The sequence below is a fragment of the Typopeltis vanoorti genome, chromosome 8 (assembly GCF_054136105.1).
Source record: "Typopeltis vanoorti isolate ZY-2024b chromosome 8, IOZ_Tvanoo_1.0, whole genome shotgun sequence".
In the NCBI taxonomy this organism is placed as follows: Eukaryota; Metazoa; Arthropoda; class Arachnida; order Uropygi; family Thelyphonidae; genus Typopeltis; species Typopeltis vanoorti.
In genome coordinates, this window is record NC_143556.1 from 131373801 (window position 1) to 131394135 (window position 20335).

General features: G+C 37.4%; 1 protein-coding gene across 10 annotated transcripts in view; it reads right to left on the reverse strand.

Moving 5' to 3' along the window:
- Window positions 1-20335, reverse strand: part of LOC150104358 (intermembrane lipid transfer protein VPS13A-like) — a 2072875-nt gene that overhangs the window by 195058 nt on the left and 1857482 nt on the right. For all 10 annotated transcript variants that reach the window (XM_090396324.1, XM_090396319.1, XM_090396320.1 and 7 more), the window contains one exon: window positions 12005-12061. In XM_090396324.1, the coding sequence (XP_090252450.1) occupies window positions 12005-12061 (57 nt within the window). The remainder of the gene's footprint in view (window positions 1-12004; window positions 12062-20335) is intronic.

The following is a 20335-nucleotide window of genomic DNA, read 5'->3' on the forward strand; positions in this document are numbered from 1 at the left end:
GGCAAAAATGAAATTATATTTCTTGATTTAATTACTCTTGCAAATCAAAATGCTGAAACAATCACTAACGAACTTCTTAAATGCCTTTGACTGATGTTTATTATTTTAACGGTATAATAGAACACAGAAACTAAGTAAATAATTAATTTATTAACTTGATGCTGATATTTCGCTGGTGTTATAACCAGCATCTTCAGAGCACAAAAACACTGTTTGTCACAATACGTGAGACTAAAACAACATGGTGTACTTAAACAAAATTGTAGCAGCAACACAAAGACTAGAGTCCTGATTTTGGCGCCCTCTATCTGGGAAAAAAAAAAAAAAAAAAGCTATCATATATTACTAGAGTCTAGAAAAGTGCTAGTTTTTTCTTAATATGACTGTCTCCCAGATCTTCGGCAAGTTAATACAGCCATATTTGTTGAGATTTGGAGTGTGTTTTAGGGCTTCTGTCGCCTCTAAGAACAATCTCTCTGATTTATACAGGTTTCTGTGTAGTACTTTTGTGTTTTTCCAGTTGATCCTGTGTGCAGGGGTATCCAGAGCATGGTCTGCTAGGCCCGACTTGCCATAATGATAATTCCGGACGTATCTTTTATGTTCGCTGATGCGGATGTTCACAGTTCTTCCTGTTTGACCGTAGTAGGCTTGATTGCATGAGCAGGGTACTTGGTAGACTCCTGGATGTGATAAAGGAGGAATGCTGTCCTTGGGTGAGCGGATAAGGGTGGCTAATTTGCTACATGGTCTGAATGTAGTGCGTAGTTTATGTTTATTGAGAATTCTTGAGATATTTTCGGATGTGCCTTTAATGTAAGGGATGGTGACTGTTTTGTTGTAGTTCTCTGTGGTGGATGGTGGGAGGGGTTTCTTAGGAGTGTTTGGTATTTTATTTATTTTATGTGGATTGTAGCCGTTGGCCAAGAAGGTGTGGCGTAAGTGAGTCAGTTCAGCAGTAAGAGCCTTGTCAATGGAACAGATTGCTCTCGCTCTATGGGGTAGCGTTTTTAATATGCCATATTGTTGAGAAGGATGATGGTGTGATTGTTTGTGTAAGTATCTGCCTGTATGTGTGGGTTTTCTATAAGCTGAAAATGATAAGGAACCATCTGGGAGACATGTGATGAGTGTATCCAGGAAGGGCAGACAGTTGTTGGCTTCCAGTTCCACAGTAAAGTGGATTTTTGGATGTTGGCTATTTAAATGTGCTAAGAATGTTTTCAATGTCTCAGGGCCATGTGGCCAAATAGCAAGCACATCATCAACATAGCATAGCCAAAGTGTTTATTTGAGAGTGGCTGTATTGATTGCTTGTTTTTCCAGGTGTTCTATGTAAAAGTTGGCTAAGGGGAGGAACCGGGGAGCCCATGGCTGTCCCATCAATTTGTTTGTATATTTTCCCTTTCCATGTGAAATATCCTGCATGTATTGTGAATTTGAATAGTTCAAATATATCAGGGGGGAAGTGTGACTTCAGTAGATTGAGGGTTTCTATTAGTGGTACATTTGTGAATAGTGAAGTGATGTCAAAGCTTACTATTAAGTCTGAGCTTTTTAGTGTAAGGTGTTGTAAGATGCTTTTTAGGTGTGTTGAATTTTTGACAAAGGAGGGAGAATTGTTTGTGAGAGTGGCTAGTAGCTTTGCTAAATGTCTAGCCAGTTTGTATGTGGGACTATTTATACTGTCCACAATTGGGTGTAGGGGTGTGCCTTGTTTGTGAATTTTTGGTGCTCCATAGATCCTTGATGTTTTAACATGGAAGGGTTTGAGTTTGTTAACTGTGTCTTTGGGCTAGGAAGTGACTTTTTTCAATAATTTTCGTGCCTTATTCTTTTGTGTGTTGGTGGGATTGCGATCTATAATTTTGTATGTTGACTGATCTTGTAATAGTGTGTGCATTTTGTTTTCATATTGAGATCTTTTCTTGACACAAACAATCACACCATCATCCTTCTCAACAATATGGCATATTAAAAACGCTAACCCATAGAGCGAGAGCAATCTGTTCCAATGACAAGGCTCTTACTGCTGAACTGACTCACTTACACCACACCTTCTTGGCCAACGACTACAATCCATATAAAATAAACAAAATACTAAACACTCCTAAGAAACCCCTCCCACCATCCACCACAGAGAACTACAACAAAACAGTCACCATCCCTTACATTAAAGGCACATCCGAAAAGATCTCAAGAATTCTCAATAAACATAAACTACGCACTACATTCAGACCATGTAGAAAATTAGCCACCCTCATCCGCTCACCCAAGAGTCTACCAAGTACCCTGCTCATGCAATCAAGCCTACTACGGTCAAACAGGAAGAACTGTGAACATCCGCATCAGCGAACATAAAAGATACGTCCGGAATTATCATTATGGGAAGCCGGGCCTAGCAGACCATGCTCTGGATACCCCTGCACACGGGATCAACTGGAAAAACACAAAAGTACTACACAGAAACCCGTATAAATCAGAGAGATTGTTCTTAGAGGCGACAGAAGCCCTAAAACACACTCCAAATCTCAACAAATATGGCTGTATTAACTTGCCGAAGATCTGGGAGACAGTCATATTAAGAAAAAACTAGCACTTTTCTAGGACTCTAGTAATATATGATAGCTTTTTTTTTTTTTTTTTTCCAGATAGAGGGCGCCAAAATCAGGACTCTAGTCTTTGTGTTGCTGCTACAATTTTGTTTAAGTACACCATGTTATTTTAGTCTCGCGTATTGTGACAAACAGTGTTTTTGTGCTCTGAAGATGCTGGTTAAAACACCAGCGAAATATCATCATCAAGTTAATAAATTAATTATTTCCTTAGTTTCTGTGTTCTATTATACCATTAAAATAATAAACAACATGTTCGACGAACATATAAGTCTGTCCACACGTTTAAGGATTCTTCACGGAGACGATATCGTACACAAGACACGACAATATGGTACGTGGAAGTTGAAATTGGCATGGCAACTAAACAGGTTAGCCTTCTTAAAGAGGTGCCGAGACACCAAATTAATACCGAACTGTTTTAAAATCAAAAACAAGTTCCACTCAGCCAAAGCCCAAGGCATCTATAAACGAGCGAGTGTAGCGCTTTTATGTGAACAGATTAACACCACTCGCCTGGAATTAGCAAAAGCAAATGCAACCATCAGCGCATTACGAGAATCACTGCATAATATTCTAAATACGGAACTTTGGCAGATCTTAGAGAACATCACCGACGCAACGGCAAAAAAAGAATTCGACAGAGTCAAAAACCGGCACCAAAATAAGTTTGAAAATCTCCAACAACGGAACACCATACAACGACCGCAATTACAACAAGACCTTGTCGTCGTGAATCTATCGTCACTCACCTTAGGCAAAGAAGCCACGACTGTTTAAGTCGAGGGCACAACTTTGCCATAACTCCCAAGCAAGTTCCAAAAGACGAAATAATGGCGTCCATCGAACGAGGAATATACGACCTGCCTCCAACAATAGCTAACAACATACGTTTAGATGTGGCCAACATCCTAATCAAGTCCAAGCCTCCCCAAAATAATATCCCACATAAGGAATTCATTGCTATAAAAGAGCTACACAACAACAGCCAGATTACCATAAAAAAAGCACACAAATGAAATGCAACCGTGGTGATGGACACAACTGAATATGAAAATAAAATGCACACACTATTACAAGATCAGTCAACATGCAAAATTATAGATCGCAATCCCACCAACACACAAAAGAATAAGGCACGAAAATTATTGAAAAAAGTCACTTCCTGGCCCAAAGACACAGTTAACAAACTCAAACCCTTCCATGTTAAAACACCGAGGATCTATGGAGCACCAAAAATTCACAAACAAGGCACACCCCTACGCCCAATTGTGGACAGTATAAATAGTCCCACATACAAACTGGCTAGACATTTAGCGAAGCTACCAGCCACTCTCACAAACAATTCTCCCTCCTTTGTCAAAAATTCAACACACCTAAAAAGCATCTTACAACACCTTACCCTAAAAAGCTCGGACTTAATAGTAAGCTTTGACATCACTTCACTATTCACAAATGTACCACTAATAGAAACCCTCAATCTACTGAAGTCACACTTCCCCCCTGATATATTTGAACTATTCAAATTCATAATACATGCAGGATTTTCACATGGAAATGGAAAATATACAAACAAATTGATGGGACAGCCACGGGCTCCCCCCTTTCCCCCCCCTTAGCCAACTTTTACATAGAACACCTGGAAAAACAAGCAATCAATACAGCCACTCTCAAACCAACACTTTGGCTACGCTATGTTGATGATGTGCTTGCTATTTGGCCACATGGCCCTGAGACATTGAAAACATTCTTAGCACATTTAAATAGCCAACATCCAAAAATCCACTTTACTATGAAACTGGAAGCCAACAACTGTCTGCCCTTCCTGGATACACTCATCACACGTCTCCCAGATGGTTCCTTATCATTTTCAGTTTTTAGAAAACCCACACATACAGGCAGATACTTAAACAAACAATCACACCATCATCCTTTTCAACAATATGGCATATTAAAAATGCTAACCCATAGAGCGAGAGCAATCTGTTCCATTGACAAGGCTCTTACTGCTGAACTGACTCACTTACGCCACACCTTCTTGGCCAACGGCTACAATCCACATAAAATAAACAAAATACCAAACACTCCTAAGAAACCCCTCCCACCATCCACCACAGAGAACTACAACAAAACAGTCACCATCCCTTACATTAAAGGCACATCCGAAAATATCTCAAGAATTCTCAATAAACATAAACTACGCACTACATTCAGACCATGTAGCAAATTAGCCACCCTCATCCGCTCACCCAAGGACAGCATTACTCCTTTATCACATCCAAGATTCTACCAAGTACCCTGCTCATGCAATCAAGCCTACTACGGTCAAACAGGAAGAACTGTGAACATCTGCATCAGCGAACATAAAAGATACGTCCGGAATTATCATTATGGGAAGTCGGGCCTAGCAGACCATGCTCTGGATACCCCTGCACACAGGATCAACTGGAAAAACACAAAAGTACTACACAGAAACCCATATAAATCAGAGAGATTGTTGTTAGAGGCGACAGAAGCCCTAAAACACACTCCAAATCTCAACAAATATGGCTGTATTAACTTGCCGAAGATCTGAGAGACAGTCATATTACGAAAAAGCTAGCACTTTTCTAGGACTCTAGTAATATATGATAGCTTTTTTTTTTTTTTTTCAGATAGAGGGCGCCAAAATCAGGACTCTAGTCTTTGTGTTGCTGCTACAATTTTGTTTAAGTACACCATGTTGTTTTAGTCTCGCATATTGTGACAAACAGTGTTTTTGTGCTCTGAAGATGCTGGTTATCACACCAGCGAAATATCAGCATCAAGTTAATAAATTAATTATTTACTTAGTTTCTGTGTTCTATTATACTGTTAAAATAATAAACAACATGTTCGACGAACACATAAGTCTGTCCACATGCCTTTGACGGAGTATTACCTGAAGAGAAACCTGATTTGCTTTGTATGTGTGACGGTGCATGTGTCCTAGTTGGTAGATCCTTGGGTGTTGGGAAATTGCTTCAGAATAAACTGCAACAACCTAATATTATATTATTATTTGGCACAGCCTTAATCATTGTTTGGAGTTGGCTATTCTTGACTGTAATGCTGACATGAATGCCATTAATCATTTCAGAAGTTTCATTGACACTATTTATGCCTCATTTAGTTAATCACCAAAAATTATGACAGAGTTGCAAACAGTAGCCTCAAGCTTGAGTGTCCAGTTAACTAAAATTGGAAGAGTCCTAGATTGTCGTTGGGTTGCTAGCAGTTTCAGATCTATGTCTTCAGTATGAAATGCATATATAGCATTAATTGCTTATTTTAAAGAAGCAGCTTCTGATTCTAAACGTACAGCCAAATGAAAGAAAAAATTCACTGGGCTTTATAAATGCATGGAGTCTATCGAGTTCCTGAAGGACTTAGCATTAATGCATGATGTTTTGGAAGAACTGAAAAACTTGTCTCTGCAGCTTGAAGAGAGAATTTGCACCTTAAGTCGTGCTCCTTTGTCAAATGCAGTTACAATTACAACTATACCATGCAGCATGGCTGAGTGTGAACGAGGATTTCGTGCTATGAAGGTTATAATTACAAAGTTACACACAAAACTCTTAATGAACATTTCTGCTGCGATGTTCATCAAGCTTAATAGACTACTACTTTCCACATGTAATGCAGCAGAAAAGAAAGACGAGAGTAGGGAAATTTGGAAATTATTTTGACAAGGTAGGCCTAAATGTTAATAGTGTATTATTTATAATTTTAATTGAAGTAACATCTAAATGACCATCAATGCAGGCTGCTGAATGATTAAAATTATTCCAATGAAAACAATGAAAGAATTACATAATGGCATGGCATAATTTTGCATAATATTTTTTAAAAATAATAATAATAATTTTGTTTATGTACGGTACTGTCTGGGTTCTGGGGTTAACCATGTGTTTAGGGTAATCCTTTGCCCACTGTTATTTTTTGTGTTAGTCTGTCAGATTATCCCACCAAGTTGGGCAGGGCCTTAACCACACGATCTCTTGGAAATCGTGTGGTTAAGGCACTATTTCTTTTAGAACTACATCCCTGTCCATGAGGAGTATAAAGTGCAGTCTAGAAAGGTGATGACAGGCATGGTAAAGAAAGAAACAGTGCAGTATGAGAGGAGATCAGCAGGTCAGGCTAAGGGTTACTCAAGGGAATTTTTCTGCTATATGGCAAGCAAGAGAAAGAATAATTATGGCAGGCTGACATTGGTGGAGAGTAATAACAGCAGAATAACAGTCAAACGATATAGGAATTATTGAACACACCTTATCAATTTATGTCATACTGATGTAAATTATGCAGTGCAATATATAGAAGGAAGCCAAGTATTAGGAGAATTGGAAGTGAAAGAATCAGAGGTGTATCAGGTGTTGATTGGGTTAGATGTTAATAAGGCTGTGGGAATGGATGACATATCACCACATATTCTTAAGGAATGTGCACCACAGTTTGTTATGCCCTTGACCTGGTTATTTAATATTTAATGAAAGTCTTGCACTGGGTAGGGTACCGAAGAAGTGGAAAGAAGGCAAAATAGTACCACTCCACAAGCATGTTTCTATGACAGAAGTTTCCAATTGCAGACGTTTGTATACTGCAATTGTAGTCAAGGTGTTGGAGAGATTTGTTAGGAATAGAATACAGGATTGGGTTGGTGGACACAGCAAACTTTATGATAGTCAGCATGGTTTGTAAAGGGTAGGTCCTGTTTTAATAATTTACTTGCATTTTATGATAAAACAATTGTGTTAGATAAGGGAAAATCACCTATAGTGATATTCTTTGGATTTTTCGAAAGCATTTGATAGATTACCACATGAGAAGTTGGTGTACAAGCTGTAGAGGATGGGAATAGATAGTATATTGGTTAGATTGATCAGAGATTAGCTCTCTGAATGATGCCAGCTGGTTATGTATGATGGTGCAGTGTCTCAAAAAAAATAGGGTAACTGGTGGCATGTCCCAGAGTTCTGTTCTTGGGCTCTTGTTGTTTAACTTGTTTGTAAACGATATATCATGTGTACTTGGGGATCTTCGGTTGTTTGCTGATGATGCAAAGTTGGTACGAATCATAAGGAGCACTGCTGATGTCATTTTCTTTCAGGAAGAATAGAATAGACTTTTGACTTGGATGAAGGAGTGGGGGTGTAGTTTTAATATTAATATGTGGAAAGTGTTACATTTTTGAGTGAAGAAATATAAGGCTGTGTACTATATTAATGGTACTATAGTGCAGGAAGTGGATGAGGTTCAAGATTTCGGAGTGATGATTGACAGTAGACTGAAGTAGAGAACAGGTTGCAAAGACTGCACATCATAGTGCTGCTATGATAAGAATTACTCTAATATGTAGGGATAAGGAAGTAGTTATGCTATTGTATAAAGCACTAGTCAGACCAGATTTGTGGAACGGCAGTATCTGACAAAAGCAATGTATTACTCTATACTTTGGGATAAGTGCTGTGCTGAAATTTGGTCACCTGGTTTTCAATGGGATGTGGAAACACTGGAGACAAGTGATTAAGACAATATCAGGATTTTGGAGTCTATCTATGGAAAGAGGTTGAAGAAACGTGGATTGTAGGGTTTGGTGAATAGGAAGAAAAGAGTTGATATGATAGAGATATTAAGTTAGTAAGAGGATTTTATTGTATTAATCCAGATGGGATTATACAAAGAGTAGAAGGTGAGAGAGGAAGAACCAGATGCCATCTCTAGAAGTTATGTAAGAATGTGGTGAAGAGGGGGTGTGAGGAGTAGATTTTTGACATGGAGAATTGTCAGTGAATGGAATGCATTACCAGAATGTGATGTTATTACTGCAAGTACTGGTAAGGATTTTAAGATTCAGTATGATAAATATATTGTCAGTTGAATGAACCTCCCATGATGAGTCTGCAGACTCTGTGAATGGTGCAATAATAATAATAATAATAATATGTTCATTAAAACTTATAATTTTTAATGTATTTATGTTTCATTATTAATAATAATAAAATCTTAATATATTAAAATTATTAGGAAAATTTTAAATAAACATAGAGTAATGACTTATTTTTAACTGTATTAACAAAACCAAATGCACTATTTTATAAAAAAAGATGTTTTATTAACTGGCTTATATTTTGCTGAATTTCAAATCAGCAGTTACAATTCCTACAAAATTGATGAAATACTACATAGCCCCATTACTTCTCCCTCATCTAATACATAGGAACAAAATATTACCATTTCTATTCCCTATGTTAGAGGTACATCAGAAAATACAGCCAAAATACTAATGAAACACTGCCTTCACACCACATTCAAACCTCATGTTAAATTAGCAACTCTGATCTGTTCACCTAAGGATAAACTTCACCCTCTAGCACACCCTGCAGTGTATGAAGTTCCTTTTGACTGTCACTTGTCATACTATGGGCAGACAGGAAGATCTGTTAACATCTGCCTGGAAAAACATAAAAAAATACATTCACTACCATTATAATGGCAAATCAGGACTGGCAGACCATGCTTTGGATATTCCTTCACATAGGATTAGATGGAAGAAAACCAATGTGCTATTTAGAATTTTCGTGGAAAGGCTTAGACATTGGTTATGCATTTTTTACTAAATAATTTAAGGAAATTACAACGTCAACTAGGATATACATCAAAATAAATTTTAATATACTTCAATATTTTGGCAATGTCATGTTGCATTTTCAAGAAACTTAAGAACAAGACACGTGCACGCATACACAACAAACAATAAGTGAGGAAGCAGCAGAAAGCTATTATTTCTCCTAAAGTCCTGATGGAGAATACCAACATTACCTGCCCCCTAGCAGGTAATGTTGGTATTCTTGGGCGATTGGGCTGAAGGTCTTCTGATGTAGGTTTCCCAAATTTGAGGCAGTCTCATGCAGCCAAATTTGTTGAGGTTTGGATTGTTTCTTAGGGCTGAAGCTGATTCCATGAAAAGCCTTTCATATTTGTATTTACTACGGTGTATTATTGTGGCTTTCTTCCACCGTATTCTATGGCAGGTATCCAGCGCATGGTCAGCAAGACCAGAGTGGCTGTATTGGTGAAACCGGATGTAGTCCTTGTGTTCTGAAATTCTGATATTTGCTGTCCTGCCTGTTTGGCCAAAGTAGGACAGCTTATAGCTGCACGGGACCTGGTATACACTAGGTAGGTCTGGGGGGGGGGGAAGAGGTTGGTCTTTAGTAGAGCAGATAAGGGATGCCAATTTTTTATATGGTCTGTAACAAGAAGTTAAGTCATGTTTTTTTAGGATTTTTGTAATTTTTTCTGAGGTGCCTCGGATATAGGATACGGTGATGGATTTAGAGTTATGCTTGTTGTGAGGAGGGGGGAGGGGAATTGTGGTTTACTGGTTTCAATATTTTTTGGATTTTTTTTGGGGGGGGGTAGCCATTGGCTGAGAATGTGGTTTAGTTCTGTGGTTAGGGCATTGTCATTTGAACAGATAAGTTTAGCCCTGTTGTGTAGTGTCTTAATGACTCCATATTGTTGCGATGAGGGGGGTGGTGGGATTGTTGGTGAATGTATGGGTGGGTTTTCTATAGACTGAGAAAACCAAGGTTAGATCAGGCTGGCGGGTGACTAGTGTGTCTAAGAAAGGAAGGCAGTTGTTTTTATTCTTCTTCCAGGATGAATTTGATTCTGGAGTGTTGGTTGTTTAAGTGTGTTAGGAAGGAGAGGAGTGCATCGGAGCCATGTGGCCTAATAGCAAACACATCATCAACATAGCGAAGCCAAATGGTTGGTTTTTGTTGGACAGAGTTTAAGGCTTTCTCTTCAAAAGTCTCCATGTAAAATTTGGCCAAGGGTGGGGAGAGTGGAGAACCCATGGCTGTCCCCTATATTTGTTTGTAGAATTTTCCTTGCCAAACAAAATAGGCCGAGTTCATTGCGAACTGAAATAGGGCTGTGATATCGGGAGGAAATTTAGCTTGGATTAGCTCTAAGGATTCTTTGAGTGGGACATTTGTGAATAAGGAGGAGACATCAAAACTGACTATTATGTCAGTGTGTTTGAGTGTAAGGTTTTCTATGCTGGCTTTGAAGTGGGCTGAGTCTTTTATGTGTGAAGGTGTGTTGCCAGTATAGCGTGAGAGAGAGCTTTGGCCAAATGTGTAGCTAGTTTGTATGTGGGGGAATCAATGCCATCCACTATGGGACGTAATGGCACATTTTCTTTATGTATTTTTGGGAGTCCATAAATATGGGGGGGGGGGTATGGAGTTAAATGGTTTTAATTTGTTAGTGATTTCCACAGGCCAAGAAGTGACCTTCTTAAGCTGTCCTACTTTGGCCAAACAGGCAAGACAACAAATATCAGAATTTCAGAACACAAGAACTACATCTGGTTTCACCAATACGGCCACTCTGGTCTTGCTGACAATGCGCTGGATACCTGCCATAGAATACGGTGGAAGAAAGTCACGATAATACACCGTAGTAAATACAAATATGAAAGGCTTTTCATGGAATCAGCTTCAGCCCTAAGAAACAATCCAAACCTCAACAAATTTGGCTGCATGAGACTGCTTCAAATTTGGGAAACCTACATCAGAAGACCAATACACCAGAAAACCTACAATATTCAGCCCAATCATCCAAGAATATCAATATTGCCCATTGGGGGGGGGGGGCACCATCAGGACTTTAGGAGAAATAATAGCTTCCTGCTGCTTCCTCACTTACTGTTTGTTGTGCCTGCATGCACGTGTCTTGTTCTTATGTTTCTTGAAAATGGCAACATGACGTTGCCGAAGTATTGAAGTATATTAAAATTTATTTTAATGTATATCCTAGTTGACATTGTAATTTCCTTAAATTATTTAGTAAAAAAAAAGTGCTATTTAGAAGTCGTTACAGATCCGAAAGATTATTTTTTGAATCAGCCATGGCTATGAAGAATTCTCCTAACCTGAATAAATATAGTTGCATTAATTTGCCAAAAAATTTGGGAGACTATTATCCTAAGAGCAACTCCCACATAGCTGTATTTTTTTTTATAACATTAGAAGATGCCAAAATAGGACTTTAAATCTTTTGTCCATTACAATTGTATTGTTTCACTTACTCACTGTCGTGTATACATGTTGTGTTTTGCTTTGATGATACTGATTCGAAATTCAGCGACATATTGAGCAAGTTAATAAAACATCTTTTTATAAAATAGTGCATTTGGTTGTTAATGCCATTAAAAATAAATCATGAATAACCATCAACATCTAAGCTTATCTGTTAGAAATATAGTGAGTTATATTACATCCATCATTTCAAATATAAAAATTGTATGTTATTCAATCGAATATATTTTAGGCAAAGAAAAAAATCAGTACCTTCAGTGGTGAAATATGGATGTACTCAAAGACTTTTCTTTCTTTCCTGGAAATATTCTGAACAAATAGAATATTATGAATATTTTTCTTGTTATAATTTTATAGATTACATTTATTTTGAATGTATTTAACTTGATAATAACTTGAAACTATGCTTAGATTTTATATACCAACCAAGAAAAAAAAAAAGATTAAAAAAAAAGAAAAGTGAACAACGATTTAAATTATCTTGGAGAATCAAATGCTAAATGTGTAGAAAATAAATTATTAAATATTTTATTTAGATATATTTTATTTAAATTTTTATTATTTTTTTATTTTATTTAAATATATTTTACTAATATTAACCTCAAACTGTTAAATTACAGTATTTTGGTTTTTGATACAGAAACAATCTTTAGTAGGAGAATAAACAATGAAAAATTGAAATAGTCAGTCCTCAACATGATGTATGCAACTTACGACCACTTATACTTATGATGACCATCTCATTAACATGCTGAACGAATACTATTTCACTCTTCTGACCATTGGACCAAGCTGTTAATTGCTTCCTTCAAAGCATATTACACAGATACTTTTGCTCGGGCTATTGCTGTTACCGAGGGGGGGGGGGGAACGCCTCTGACTTTTGAAAAGAATATACTGTTTTGCATTGTACACTGAATGTAGATGCAGCATGGAGTGAGGTGACAGCAGAATGTATGAATGGTAATATATGTTCATACATTCACAGAATTGGGCAAAGGTACTCTCACAAGAAACTGATTAACTAAACAATCAACACTCCGAGGATCCAGTTTGCCTTGGAAAAGGAAAACAACAACAGTCTCCAATTCCTAGATACTCTGATTACATGCCAGCCTGAAGGATCCCTAGCATTATCCGTTTACAGAAAACTTACACACACAGGTAACTAGATTCACCAGCAGTCACCCCTCCACACACTCCTTCCAGCAATATGGGATTATAAAAACTCTATATAACAGGGCAAAATTAATCTGTTTGGATAACAGAGCCCTAACTACTGAATTTGACCATATCCTTAGCACTTTCTTAGCTGATGGCTGCAACACCCAAAAATTCAAAAAATATTAAAACCATGTAACAGCAACCTCCCTGTCCCTTCAAAATATAGATTACTCATAATCACCATTCCATATATCTGGGGGTACATCTGAAACATTAACAAATATCTTAATGAAATATGACCTTACAACCAGTTACAGACCACATAAGAAATTGGCATCTGTTATCTGCTCCACCAAAAATCAGTCACATCCCCTAGGGAGTATACCAAGTCCCTTGCAGTTGTAAAATGTCCCAACAGGCAGGACAGCCAATATCATGATATCTGAATATAAGGAGTACATCCGGTTCCACTAATATAGCCACTCAAGACTTGACCATGCTTTGGACACTCACCACAGGATATGCTGAAGTGAGTGGAAGAAAGCCACTCTATTACACCACAGCAAATACAAGTATAAAGACTAGTCATTAAATCTTCCCTGGCTTTTAAAAAAAATTCCAAACCTCAACAAATTTGGGTGCATGAGACTACCCAAAATCTGGGAAGCATACATTTTAAGAATGTCAGCCCACTAGGGGGGCACCATTTAGGACTCTAGGACTGATTTCTGTTGCCTTTTATTCAGCCTGATTTGCTCAGCGTTAGTGCCTGTGTGCACTATCATTGTTTTTGTGATCCCTGATGATGGTAATGTAACACTACTGAAATATAGGAAAGTATGAATTAAAGTTTCCTAATATTAATATTCTAGTTACATTGTCATTTTGTGAAAAATTAAAAGCCAAGGTAAAAGACCGCAAATTGGAAAAGAAGCTTTCAAAAAAGAAAATGTGGTCAAATATGCTACAAGGGGTTCTGGAAAAGTAAGGTAACACATTTATTTTTTTCTTAATAATGATGAAAGGGAATGAGATAAAAAGAGTGCCATTGGAATGTGGCACTACTGCAGCCTCACAGCTAATTCTAGTTACAAGATGGTGACAGTGAAATTATTCAATTTTTGTAAGCAAAAGGGGCTTTGCCAAATGATGTCCACTGTGTATGGTGATGTCAAAGAAGCAAACGTGTTTTTGGCAGAATTAATTTAAATCAGGCCATGACAACTTTGAAGATAGGCATTGGGCAGGCAGGTCTTCATAAAGTAAGACAGAAGACAACATTTTGTGCATTAAGGACATCACTCTTGAAGACCAGCAAGTGAAATTGCGCAAGTGATGAACTTGAGTAAGTCCGCTGCATATGAAACTGATGTGTTTGGCTTTCAAAAGGTGTGCTCTTGCTGAGTGCCCCGACAGTCGTCCGAGGAGCACAACATGGGTTCATCACTTTACCCTAGAGAGCAAACAAGATTCCATGACCTAGTAGACATAACAGTGAAATGTCTTAAGGTGGGATCCTCAAGTTTTTAAATATGTCTTCTGTAGACAGAAACAGATTGGTTAATGTTTCAACAGAAGAATTTTGATAATTTTAATATTTCAGTGGAATCCATATAAGTTCTACTGTAAGAATTTCTTATAGTGGAACTATTATGGACCCTGTGTTGGGGCGGGTAGTAGAATAACCCAACTACACTCCTATGTATTGTAAGAGGTCATACCCTCCCTTATAAAAAATTATTTGATTACGGAAACTGCAAATCTGGATGAACAAATCCTCCTGGTGACAGATGTGACCTGTGAGACCTCAGAAGACTATTATCTAACCTGGTCTGATGTGGATAACATATATATAACACACCAAGGGGAAACTTTTGGAACCCTTGGTGATGAAAGAGTCACTTATGAAGCCACAAAAAATTTTAAAGATTGGATATCATGGAATGTCAGAACACTGTACCAGGTAGGAAAAACTAGACAGGTAACAAATGAAATGGACAATTACAAGTTAGACATCTTAGGTATCAGCAAACTTGGATGGATTGGTTTTGGTAGATTTATAACTTGAGACAACAAGACAATATTGTACTCCAGATCAGAGGAGAAACATGAAAAGGGAGTTGCGCTAATATTGAACCCAATAGTAATCAAAAGCTTGATGGAATGGGAACTAGTAAATGAAAAAAATTATAAAAGCCAGGTTCTATTCTAAATTTATCAAACTTTCTGTTGTGCAGGTTTATGCACCTACTAATGATGAAGAAATAAAAGAAATGCTTTTATGAACAACTCCAAAAGGTAATAAATTATATTCCAAAATATAATTATAACACAACATGATAATACTCATTGGTGATCTTAATGCAAAAGTGGGTATAAGGTCATCTGTAAAAGAAAACTCATTAGGTTTTGAGGTTTGTAGAGACTGAAATGAAAATGGCATGATGTTGTATCCTTTTATGAAATGAACAACTTTGTCATAGGAGGAAGTAAATTTAAAAGCAAAAAAATACATAAACTGACTTGCACCTCACCAGATGGCAATACAAGAAATCAAATTGATTATGCTGCTATAAATAGTGAATTTGTAAGATCCATGCTTAATGTGAGAGTCAAACATGGTGTAGATGTTGGTTCCGACCACTTCTTGTTAGTAATGAAGTTGAAATTAGAACTTCCAAGTTATATAAATCAAGTGGATATTAAATCCAGCATTATTTCAAAGCCAAATGTAGAAACCATAAAAGTTTCGTACGAAGTTGACCGGAGAGCTTCCAGGAACACACTTGTCGCCATTTAGGAGTTGCCCTAGATGGACCATATAGAAGACATAGGCGCTGGTCAAGTGTCTATATATTCACTTTTTATTGGACCATTTTGATAAGGTTTCACTGGCCTGACAGCTGTCTCGAGAGAACAAAAACTCTCATTCAGTACTAAAGAATTCGAAGTGTTGGAGAGGCGTATTTTTTGTAAGCGAACTCTCTGTTGGTGCACAATGATACAAATCAAGTGGATACTAAATCCAGCATTATTTCAAAGCCGAATGTATAAACTATGAAAGTTTCATAAAGAAGTTCTTCAAAATGTATTAAGAAAGAAAAGAGGTTCAGGAACTGCATTTGATACAAAAATTAAAATTAAAGAAACAAGAGAAAAGTTTGCTTTGGAGATAAAGAACAGATTCAATATATTAGAAATTGAGGAAAATCAAGATATAACAGCAGAAAATGACAAAGTAGAAGAATGGTGGAAAAACTTCAGGAACACCTACAATGAAGTTGCTGAAGTAATTGGTAAACGAAGAAAAAAGAAAAAGAATGGTTAACTACAGAAACTTGGAAGATCATTGAACAGAGAAAAAAGATTAAATTATTAATGAATAATATGAATTCAGAAAGATTATATAAGGTATATAGCAATTGTTATAATGAACTAAATAAAAGCATAAAGTGAGCTGAGCCAATAAGAGAAAATATATTGATGAATTAGCAAAATAAGCACAACATGCTGTGGAAAATGGACAAATTACACAACTTTATCAGATTATAAAACAAATGAATAGTAACAAAAGGTAACTCCTTCCTCCATTAAAAAACAAACAAGGAAAGTTACTGACAATTGACTCAAACATTGAAGCAAGATGGAGGGAATATTTTGAGGAAACCTTGAATGTAAAGGCAGATACAGGGTCTCAACAGGTGCAAAATATTAAAACTGGTGTAACACTCGCTTTGAACATTTACGAAGATGAGATTTCGTTGAGTGAAGTCAAAGATGCCCTAAGGGCATTAAAATCTAACAAAGCATGAGGAAATGACAATATCAATGTCAAAATGTTAAAAGTTGATCTTAACAAACCTACTACCAAATTACAAAGGTTATATAAGGAAATATGGAAGACAGAAAAATTCCTCAACAATGGAAAGAAGCAGTAATTATAAAATTCCAAAAAAAAAAAAAAGGAGATCTGACCAAGTGGGAAAATTGGAAAGGAATAAGTAGCTTTCAATTCCCTCAAAAGTTTTTACCAAAATTTTAATTAATAAAGATTAAAAAAGGACATCGAAAAAAACTTATTAAGAGAAGAACAGGCAGGTTTCTGGACAGACTATGGAACCATCCAACAAATATTCACTCTTAGAAATATAATTGAACAATGTATAGAATTTCAATCTCCCCCTATCTAAACTTCATTGAGTTTAGTAAAGCATTCGATTCAATAGATGGAGAGAAAAACTATGGAAAATATTAAAAGAACATGGAATACCTCATAAATTTCTCAACATTATCAAGAATATGTATAATGGCAGCAAGTCCTGCGTGGAAGTAGATGGAAAACTTACTGACTTCTTTATTATAGAAACTGGAGTTAGGCAGGGATGTGTTCTATCTGGTCTATTATGTATAATATTAATTGCTTGGATTATAAAATTCTCAATCATCAAAAGAGAGGCCCATGTTGGGACTTTTCATCCACACTGAAAGACCTTGATTTTTCTGAGGACATAGTGCTCCTGTCCTCTAAGTTAAACGACTTAAGCTAAAAACTGATGAATTTACTCATTGTGGAGAAACTATGGGTCTTCATATAAACAAGAAGAAAACCAACGTCATGAAAATATTGAAAATATTAGAAATACATGAAAAATCAAATAAAGAAATTAAGTTAAGAAATGAAACATTTGAAGATATTGATACTTTTACATACCTTGGATCAATAATAAATAAAGAAGGCAGCACTGACGAACTTTTACAAAGAATTGTTAAAGCACTAAACTGTTTCAAGTCATTAAATAAATTATGGAAAGCATCAAATATTACAGTTAAAGTAAAAATTAATATCTATAAAGCTATTGTGCGAGCAGTATTGCTATATGGCTCTGAAACTTGGATTGAATGTGATGGGTATAGTGTGTTCAGGAATGACAGAGAGAATAAAATGGGGGGAGGAGTATTGTTGATGATAGCTGATGAGCTCCAGCCAAGGAGAATAGAAGTTGAATTGCAGGATAGAGAAAAGAGCACATTTGAGGCCATTTGCTGTGAGATTGTGGCTAGCAGAACTAAATATACAATTGGGTGCTGCTATAGACCAGGTGATGGAAAAGATGGTGGTGACAGTATGCACAAGCAAATAGAAGAAATGGGTGGAAGGAGGGTGATTATTATGGGAGATTTCAACTATGGTCGCATTGATTGGAGTGAGGAGAGGACACACGGGAGGAAGGAACTGGATTTTATGCGGTTATTAAGGGATAACTATCTGCGACAGCATGTAATGGAAAATACTAGGGGTCAGAGAGTGCTTGACCTAGTAATTACATCTGAGGATTTGGCTGTAACAAATATGACCACATTGCCACCAATCGGTGAGAGTGATCATAGGGTCTTAACTTGGGAGGTGGCTAAAGGTGTAGAATTTTCAATTAAGACAGGGTACATGTGGAATTATCGGGCTGGAAAGTATGACAAGCTTAGGAGTTTGATTGGTTCAGTGCCATGGCATGCACAACTGCAAGGACTAGAAGTTGATAGTGCATGGGAGGTAGTTAAGAAGTGCTTGCATGAAGCAATGGCTGACTGTATACCTAGAGTCCGAATAATAAATCATGTAGGGGTTAAATGGATGAATAACACCATTAAGCTTGAGTTGCAAAAAAAGAAACAACTATGGAGGGAATTTAAGGAGAAGGGTGACCGGCAGGCACATGAACGGTATAAAGCACAGGCCAGAAGGGTGACGAGTGTGGTAAGAAAAGCAAAAAAGGATTACGAAAGAACATTGGCCATGCAAGCTAAAGAGAATCCTAAACAGTTTTTTAGATATGTAGCAAGTAAAAGGAAAAATGTACATGGCAGATTGATTTTAAAGAATGCCGATGGTAGGGAGGTAACTGAATCAGTTGAGATAGTTGAGTTACTGAGTGAGCACTTTGCAAAAGTATATCATCCAGGTGGTGACATTGCAGAAACGAATAAACCAGTAGATTATACGGGAATTGTGGTTAATGAAGTGGAGGTGAGTAGTCTATTGCATAACCTCAATGTCAATACATCTGTGGGATTGGATGGTATACCAGCTCGTGTTGTACGAGAAGCAGCTAAAGAATTGTCAGTACCCTTGACCATTTTGTTTAATTTGAGTCTCGGGTCTGGGTTAGTCCCGAGGGGGTGGAAAGAGGGGAAAATAGTTCCACTGCATAAAGGTGGTTCCAAGACTGCTGTAGTAAATTACCGACCGATTAGCATATCAGGAATCATTGTCAAGGTCTTAGAGAAAATAGTCAAGAGGAAAATACAAGATTGGATAGAAGAAAATGGGATACTGTATCGGGGACAGCATGGTTTTGTGAAGGGTAGGTCATGCCTCAGTAACTTGCTCACGTATTATAACACAGTGACGGCTGAACTGGATAAGGGTAATGGGTTTACGGTGATTCTACTGGACCTTGCCAAGGCCTTTGACAGCATTCCACATGGAATTCTAATCAGTAAATTGCAGCATATGGGAATGGACATAGGGTTGGTGAGATGGATAGGAGGGTGGTTGACGGAGAGATATCAGAGAGTGGTTTACTCAGGAGTAGAGTCCACAAGACGGCCTGTGACTAGTGGTGTGCCACAAGGATCTGTTCTTGGACCACTGCTGTTTAATTCGTTCATAAATGATATAGGAAATGATCTGAGAGGAACAGTTCATTTGTTTGCGGATGATGCGAAGTTGGGTAGGGCAATAGTGAATGCAGATGACGTCAAAATTTTGCAGGATGATTTGGATAGATTGGAGGTCTGGGCTAAGGAGAATGGATGTCAGTTTAATGTGGCAAAATGTAAGGTTATGCATTTTGGGGTGAAAAGATTGGTGGCAGTTTACTGCATTGGTGGAACCGTGCTCCAGGAAATTGATGAGGCACGAGATTTAGGAGTGTTGGTAGATAAGGAATTGAAATTTAGGGGACACATTGCAAAAGTGACCAAAACAGCTCATCAAATCACTTGGTTGCTGAAGAATACGATGACAAGCAGAGACAAGCAGGTTATTGTTCCTCTGTATCGAGCCTTGATAAGACCCCATCTAGACTACTGTGCTCAGATTTGGTCACCTAGGTTTCTTCTTGATGGGGAGGAGGTGGAGAGGATCCAGAGGCGAGTGACCAAGATGATAGCAGGTCTGTGGAATGAACCGTATGAGAACAGGTTGAGGATTTGTGGGTTGCAAAAATTGGTTGATAGGCGGAAGAGGGGAGATATGATTGAGACATTCAAATTACTGAAGGGTTTCTATAAAATTAATTCAGAAGATATTTTTGAGAACAGGGCTGGTTGTGGGAGGACTAGGGGACATCCATGGAAACTGGGCAAAAGTGTGGTTAGTAAAGGTGTTAGAGCTGGGTTCTTTACTTTTAGAGTAGTGAA